Raw genomic sequence first — 8,841 nt, forward strand, 5'->3', positions numbered from 1 at the left:
TTTTTTCAATATCAGGTTAGCTAAGACATTTTTACTAATCTTAAGCCTAGTTTCTTTTTGAAATTGAAGCATTTTTACCTTATAAATAATTTTTTAATTGGTTAATATTTTGTCTGTTTGTTGTAAATATGATAATTCAGGTCTTCAAAATTTTTTAACAATGTCTTTTTTCAGTATTTGGCTCTTACTACTATTTTAGTAAAAACTTATTTTATCAAAAAAATTAGTACTTCTGCTTTTAGTACAACACAACTTTGTTTTCTTACAAAGTATGCAGTGGAGTGTCAAGTTTACTACTTTTTTTGTATATAACATAGCTTTTACTTACTATAGGTAATATTTTATTTTACTTAAAATGAGCCAGAATTTTAAAATATTTGAAAACAATAATAAACCTCATGTAATTACAGTAAGTCATTTAATCCTTTTGCACAATACCTACTTTAAATTTATGTTTAAATTTAAACGCGTGTTTTGTATTTTTTAGAGAAAAACTATAAAGAATAAAATAAGTAAACGTTTAGCAACATTTTAAAAATATTTTAAATATAAACTGGTGTTAATAAAATAATGAATAGTTGTTACAAATGCTTATATAAATGTGTTACGTTCAATTTTTAACAAATTAATACAAGTGGTTTAAAAAGGTTTAATTACTTTAGAACAGTTGTAAAAATTAAGTTGACAAAAAAAAATTTAAAGTCATGTCTGCAAAAATTAGTTCAATCAGAAATGATTTGAAGAATGGTGATGTTGCAAAAATCGAAGAAAGTTTGAACATTTTTAATGTTGATGAACAAAAAAGTTTTCTAAAATTTTGCAAGAAAAATTCTGAAGTTAATTTTCAAAGGAAAAACTTTCAAATTTCTGATGGCTCTAATAAGCTGGGTAAGTCAATGTTATGTGTAAGTTACAATATTTTTTATGAATACAGTGTTCTACTAATAATTTTGAAGGGAAAAATGATTATGTATATTAAATGTTGAATATTTTATAGCAATTAATATAAAATGTTATATGATTAAACTAGTTTATACTTTATGTACTTACTCAATTGACTCCTGTTTCAAATCAACAAACTGTTTTAGATCAACTTATATTAATTGTTTCAAGTTTATTCGTTGTTAAATTATTAAAAACTTAATTTTAAGATTTTATTTTGTTTAAGAATTTTCAATAAAATGTGCTAGATATTTAATATCTGTTCAGTTTTTGATATTTTAATTGCTTAAAGATGTATGAAACTAATCGGTATAATCAATAGTAAGTTAGATATTTATAACTTCTTTAGATGGTTTTTTTTTTATTTATAGTAACAGTTTTTGTATCTTTAGTATTTCATGCATAGAAAATTTTAGTTTAGGTATAACGTTATGAAATAATTTTTCTATATTAGTTTAACAAGTATTAAAAAGATGTTAATAATTATGTTTGTTATTATTATTAAGAAATGACTAATTTTGTTAAGATTTGTCATGTATGTATTTGACATTTTGTAGAAGTATTACTACTTTCTATTTTACATTAGAACTTGTATAATACTTATAGAAACAATTAACAGATTAAAAACTATTATAACACAATCTAAAGGCTTTATTCAAAAAAAGCGAATGATTAAAAAACTTAAAATTTTAAAAATCTAAAAATTATAGTTAGAATATAAAATATTTAAGTAGTTAAATTTTGTCATATATTTAGAGTAATTATGTAGCTTTACACGAAGATTGCAGACATTGTAGAATCCAAAAAACAACCTGTTTACAAAGTTTTATAAATATATATACTACAGTTATAATAACTTGAGTTATAATATTTCAGATGAAATGAATCGAGAACATTGCAAACTAACATCGGCTATCAAATTAAACAAACATTTATTAAATGAAAACTTGATAAGTAAAGCATTTGAAAATTCTAACGAAAAGCTGGAAATTAAAAATGCCGTATTGTTTTATCAGCTAGCCACATTATTTAACATGCCAGTTCTTAACACTACAGTTTTTAGATACGTAGCACGTTGTTTTAGTATGATAGTTGAAACAGAAAGCTTTCTAGAGTTAGATTTTAATACTGTCTCTAAAATACTTGCAAGTTCTAGTTTACAAATCGATTCAGAAGTTGAAGTTCACAATGCAGCAAATAAATGGTTGAGCCACAATAAAGAAGAACGTAGCAAATTTTCAAAACAGTTGTTATTAAAAGTTCGTCTTAATCTTTTATCAGATCACTGTTTAAATTATCTCATAAATTTATCTTCGTGTTTTTCGAAAAATAATGATTGTCTTGAAGTGTTGAAAAACAGAGATAGTTTTTTTCAAAATTCGTCTACTATTCATGATAAAAGTAGACAGTGTGATGGAGTCATGTTTAATATTCTTCTTTGTGGAGGTTTAGATTTTAAGAGTTTTAAATCTATAAATCAAGTAAAACTACTAGATGTGAACAATTTTAAGGATCTCAAAGACCATCCGTCATTGTTAGAAAAACGACGTTTTTTTAAAGCAGTTAGTTTTAAAGGAGAAGCGTATGTATTTGGTGGGTTTGATCCTGAAGATAATTGTTTAATATCAGTTGAAAAATATTCACCTCTTGGTAAAACTTGGAGTTATGTTTGTGATTTGCCCGAAGAACGTCAACACTTTTGTGCTTGTTCATTTATGGATAAAATTTATCTTTTTGGTGGTCACAATTGTGAGTCTGAGTATTTAAAATCTTGTCTTCAGTTTGATGCTAAAACATTAAAATGGAATGAAATTGCAAAAATGAACGACACAAGATCAAATCCAGCTTGTGCAATATTTGAAGAAAATATTATAGTTTCTGGTGGAAATAATAACCGTAGAACTTTAAATACAGTTGAATTATATGATGTTTTTGCTGATACTTGGACTGCAATGCCAAATATGATAGAAAGAAGAAGTTATCATAGTTTAGTTTGTGTGAATAGAAAATTATTTGCAATTGGTGGTGCTCATCACGACACTAATTGCGAAATGTTTGATAAAACTAGCAATGTGTTTTTTACAATTCAAACACCTAAGTTACGATCATTAAGTATAAATGCAATTACAGTTGGAAGCAAAATTTTTGTTTTTCAAAATTTGACAAGAATTGTATTATGTTATGATGTTGATAAAGATAAATGGTCAGAAGAATCATGTGAAGTTACTGAAAATAATAGTCAGTATTCAACTGTCAAAGTCCCTTTGTATTAGTTTAACTGTCATATACTTAATGATTATCATCCTATTGATATGTAAACTCTTTTCAGGTATCTATAAGTTAGAAATGTAAGATAACGTTATCTAAAATCTGAGTAATAGTATTTTTTAAGTTCATAAAAATTTATATTTATATTAGTCTCTTTTTGCTTTTTAGACGTTAAGTTTGTCGGTTTTACTAATACTAAATGATATTTAAAATATGCTAAAGATTTTTTCTTAAGATCAAGAAGAAAATAATAATAATACGAATGCATATATACCTTTTATGTTTTATTGGTAGAAATGATTATATATCGCATCTGAAATATCTTTTGTTTAAAAAGATTTATATGACTTTGTATGTAGACATTTTAATCTTGTACTTAGAGAGACGTTTTTAGTGAATAAAAAATTACAAAATTACAGTATGTTTATTTTACGAACATTATCACATATCTTTAACTCTTTTATAACAACTTTACTTGAAAGTAAGAATCTATATAATATAATAACGTTAATGCATCTTTCTTTGATTAACAAAATTATAACCCTCATTTTCAAAAAAGTTTATGTTTTTATAAAAACAATTATAAAGACACAAGATGTTTAATTTTTAAAATGTTTTAGAGCTAATAATTTGTTATATTGTACTTGGATGTTATTTGAAATAAGCTAACTAATTTTCTATGTATTGTTTAAAACGATTTTTAGCTACACTAATAAAAAATAAAAGTAAATAGAGAAACTTATCGTTATCAAATATTTATACTTGCTATTAAAGTATGATTAATATTACAAATATAAGACTAACAGTTATGACAGTTAATTAAGCAATACAATAAAATCTGTCGAAACAATTTACTTATTTAAAGTTAAAACTACTTATTTGCATTCATAAAAAAGTAGCACAGTTTTTATTCTTAAAGCTTATAACTTTTACAGTTGTTATATTAACCAAAAATAAATAGTTGTGAGTACATACTAAACATAAGTATCTACTATTTACATAATTTTATTATACTGACATAAATAAATTTTATGGGTAGGTGTCAAGTTTACACGAGCGGACAAAATTGCACGAAAGAACAAAATTGTACGTAAATACTTTTGCACGAGAGGACACTTTTGCACGAGTAGACAATTTTGCCAGGAGAAATTTTACACGAAGGGTAACTGTTACACAAAGAAATATTTGGACCGGTTAAATATACAACTATTAATTTTCAAATTAAATATTATTTTTTGTTTTAGTGTTACTATCATTGTTACTCTTAATCATTACCCTCGGTCGGTAACTAATTTTTTTTAATCAAATAATTTTTTGAATTAGTTATTACTTGTTTTTTATTTTCAAATATTTACTAACTGTTACCCCTAACCCTTACCCTCGATCGATATGTTTTTTTTCTTGATTTTACAATAATATTTTTATAAAGTTATTGCTTTTTTTTACATTCACTGTTACCATAACCCTTACCCTCGTACAAATTATTTTTATTACCCGTGTAAAAGTGTATCTGTGCAAGTTTACCCTCCGTGCAAAACTGTCACTCGTGCAAAATTGGCCGTTGGTGCAAATATGCCTTCGTGCAACTTTGCCCATTCGTGAAACCGTTTCCTCACGTGCAAGTTTGTCTTCGAGAAAACGTGTCTTCTTGAAAAATTAACCCTTCGTGTAATTTTGTCCTAACGTGCAATTTTGCCCCGTTCCCATATATTATACTTAAATCGAAACTGTTGGTTAGGGATAAAGTTTCAAGTACATTTTAGAGGCAGTGAATTATTTCAAGCACTTTCGGGCCGTAATTGAAATTAGATCGAATAATTAAGTTTTACGAACTGTTTTATGTTTAAGTTAGATAATTATTATAAAACTAAAAGTAATTTATAGTCGTGTTGTACGACTTACAAATAATTATACGACGAGCTGTTATGAAATGGTCAAACTAAACTTTACTTTTTAATTTATAAGTTACATTTTTAAACTGATGTTTGTTTGCGTAAACTAAAGACGTCAACTGGTTACTAAATATTTAAGTTTATTGCTTTAAAAATGCAATTTTGTTATAAATTCTGACGCATTTTAGTATTAAATGCGTCAAAAATAATTTTTACAGCTGTTTTTCAAAAGCAACTAATATTTATTTCAAATTTAATTCAACTAGAACAATTTTTTTATGGTTTCAGTTTTAATTAAATACCTTAACCAGTTTGTTCTTGTATTGTGTACGACAATTTTGATTAAACTTTCTAAAAAAACAAATTTTGAATATTTTTTAGTTTTATTAGAACTATTTCGTGAGTCTAGACAAGTTTCTTTTGGTCTATATTACATGTTTAGCTATTACATAGTTCTTAGGCATTTAATATTATTTTAGATTAGGTCACAGATCCCAACTGTTTATATACTTTAGTTTTAATAACAGTAGCAACAAAATTTAAAAATAGAAACTTTTTTTTACAAATAGTTAGCTTTTTACTGTTTGAAAGTATACAGTTTTTTCTTTAATTTTTTTGAAAACATATTTATTAAAAAAATGTTAGTTTTGGTAGGTTTATATTATTTCAATACCCAGTATATATATTTACTCATTTTTACATACTTATAAAACCATGTGTTTTTTAAATTTAATATCATCAACTATAACTAACATTAGACATATAATTTGTTTAACTAATTCAATGTAACAATATAAGTTATTTTAATTTACCTTACTACAGAACAGATTTTCACTGTTCCAATTAATAATAACTAAAACATTAATATTAATAAACTCAATTAGTTTACAATGTTCAATAGTTTTACTACAGCGAAAAAAATTGAATAAAATAGAAAATATAATTATTAAATTTACACATTAAATAGATTATGCGACGAAACTTACAAAGTTTTTTGTATAGTTTACGAAAAATATATTTGCGACAAAAGTATGTAAGATTCGTAGTGACGTCATCAAAAATACTGCAAACATCATTTTGCAATAATTGTATATATAAAAATGTACATAGCAATAACGAAACCAGTTTAAAAATACCTAATAATTACTTTAGTCGTCAGTCGCTACTGTAAAATTTCTTAATAAACTTGAAACTACTTAGAATTTAAATTATAAGTTCTGCGTTAGATTAAAATTTAAGTACATCTATACTGTACTTGGAGTGTTAAATTAATTTTTCTAGGATACTATAAAATACAGACAGGTATTATTATTTTAGAAATACATTTTTTAATTCCAAAAAAACAGTTTTTGTATTCAAACCTACAAATACATCTGTAAGTCGTAGAATGCAACTAAAACTCACAATTGCTTTACAAATCTTGAAAACACTAAAAATGACACAAAAGTCTTACAAAATATATGAATTTTATATATATTTTTTTCATTTTTGACGTCAATGAAATTTAATAGTTATCTTTTTACCTACTTATTTAAATTATCTAACGTTTGTTAAATTTTGTTAGATAACTTTTGTTGTTAATTTTTAAGTTGTACAACATGACTATTACTCTCCAGTTATCTATCGAATCTAGAACAGAATTCAATACAAAGAGTCTAAATAAAAAACCTGAAAAAAATTATATTTCTCAAATCAAAAATTTTATCTATATTGTTATATAATCATAAAACTAAAAAAAGCTAAAGCTTAATAGTTCTACAGTTGATGACTTTTTATTTCAATTTTATCACGCTAAATCCAATTGGCATCAGATATGCAAAAAAAAATGTTTTGCATAAAGTGTAATATATAAACAATAACAATAAGTATAATGATTTTTATTTAAATCAAAAGACGCCATTAAAAATTTAATCAAACAGTAAATTGTAAAATTAGTAGCAAAAGCTAATTAAGTTTAGTGATATATTTTTACTAAAAGAACTTAGGACGTAGTTTCATTAAAGCAGAAAATTTAATTTACAACGTTTTTATATAACTACAGAAACATTTAATCTGATAAAAAAACAGTCAGAAGCAAGTTTATAAGTCGTGAAAATAATTAAAGCATTTTATGTGCATAATTATATGTTTTAGATATAAATTTTCTTCGAGATTTTTTATTAATTCCGTATACAAAATTAAAATTATTTATGTAGATTCGATTTAATTTGTCATTTTTTGAATTTCAATATTTTATAATTAACTACGTAATTTTTTTAGCTAAGTTTCGAATTAAATTAGTTGCTTTTATTTGTTTTCAATTAAATGGTTTCATTCCTAGGTCTAAACAAAACTTTTTCATTAATACTTAATTAGTTTTAAAGGTAGAACTGAAACAATAAACGTTGGTCTTAATAATTAGTTAAACTAACTTTTATATAAATGTACTAAATTTGGTACCTATCACAATAAAATAAATTAAACTCCTTTTTTTTTGTTATAGACTGTACTTTAGCAAAACTTAGCAAAATGTAGTCTAGTAAAAAACAATTAAAAGCTGTTCTTAAAGATTTTTTTTAGTATTGAGAATTTCCTAAATGATAAAAATGTCTATCATAAAGTTCAAACAAAACTTAACAGGATGATCTGTATAAATACTTGGCAAACAAACGCAACCAGTATCACCCGCACCCAAACAATTCAAATTATTATCATGCTTAACAGATGCATTAAGTGTGTAAAGCAGCTTAAAAAACAGTATTTTAAAACTGTAGTATAAGTACCTTAATGTTTAACTGCAACAAGATTAACCACTAGGAAGCTTACAAACCACAAACAAAAGTTCTTTAAAAATTATCATAAGTCTTTTACTTAGTGACGTTAATAATAAATTACTGCAAACATCAACTTAGTGTTTGTGTACAAATTTTAAGAAAGTGTTTAAATATTTTTGTCACAAAACTAGTAACTTATTTGAAAGTCGTACAACGCGACTATAACTCACTTTTATAACCCTATCGAGGCCATAAACCTTACTATCAAACAGAAATAGTTTAGAAATTCGTTTAACTTTTACAGCTTGTTTATGCAATTTTAATCTTTGCACTTTTACTTACATTAACTTAAGTACTTATTAAGAAAAAGCTATTACTAAATAGCATATTAAAAAGTTATTTTTATTACCATAAAATGTATCTTTTCAAAGTATTTAAGGTTTAAATAGATGCATATCCTACTCTAAATATAATTTTATTCTAAAAATATCTCTTAAACTGTACTTTGCCAGGAAAAAGTAGAATATTTTCAAATTAGTTTTAATATTTTTAATAATTAGTTTAATAGTAAGACGTATTTATTGGGAAATTTTTCTTTGAAAAAAAAGTTTATGTACTTACTCAATCATTTGCATACTTAGAAATGTTTAAATAAAAAGATAAATGAAAAATATTAAAACTTTGCAATAAAATTTAAATACTGTAGAGTTTATTACAATCGTATTAGAATATAAAGGGTCTGTTTGGAATTTTTTTTTTAATTTAACAAATAAAAGATTGTTGTAATGCATAATTAAGGTAAGTTTTATATTATAATATATCAAAATAATTTTAAAGAACTTCTTAACCATGTAGTAAGATTATAGGTTTAAAAAAAAAGTTAAGATAAAATACTTTTGTAGAAATGTTTAAGTATTTAATAATAGTATCATAAACTATTAATAAAAATATCAAAACTTTTGTTAACACTTAAAATGATTAATTGG

At 24.1% G+C, this 8,841-nt stretch overlaps 1 protein-coding gene across 1 annotated transcript in view; it reads left to right on the forward strand.

Annotated features, from left to right (window-relative positions):
- The window catches only part of LOC145832616 (kelch-like protein 7), a 38,587-nt gene extending 35,372 nt beyond the window's left edge, over window positions 1–3,215 (forward strand). Inside the window, exon 2 of the mRNA XM_082939918.1 lies at window positions 1,819–3,215. Within this exon, the coding sequence (XP_082796044.1) occupies window positions 1,819–3,215 (1,397 nt within the window). The remainder of the gene's footprint in view (window positions 1–1,818) is intronic.
- The last annotated feature ends 5,626 nt before the right edge of the window (window positions 3,216–8,841 follow it).

The sequence above is a fragment of the Thalia democratica genome, chromosome 3 (assembly GCF_965202585.1).
Source record: "Thalia democratica chromosome 3, ktThaDemo2.hap1.1, whole genome shotgun sequence".
Lineage (NCBI taxonomy): Eukaryota > Metazoa > Chordata > Thaliacea > Salpida > Salpidae > Thalia > Thalia democratica.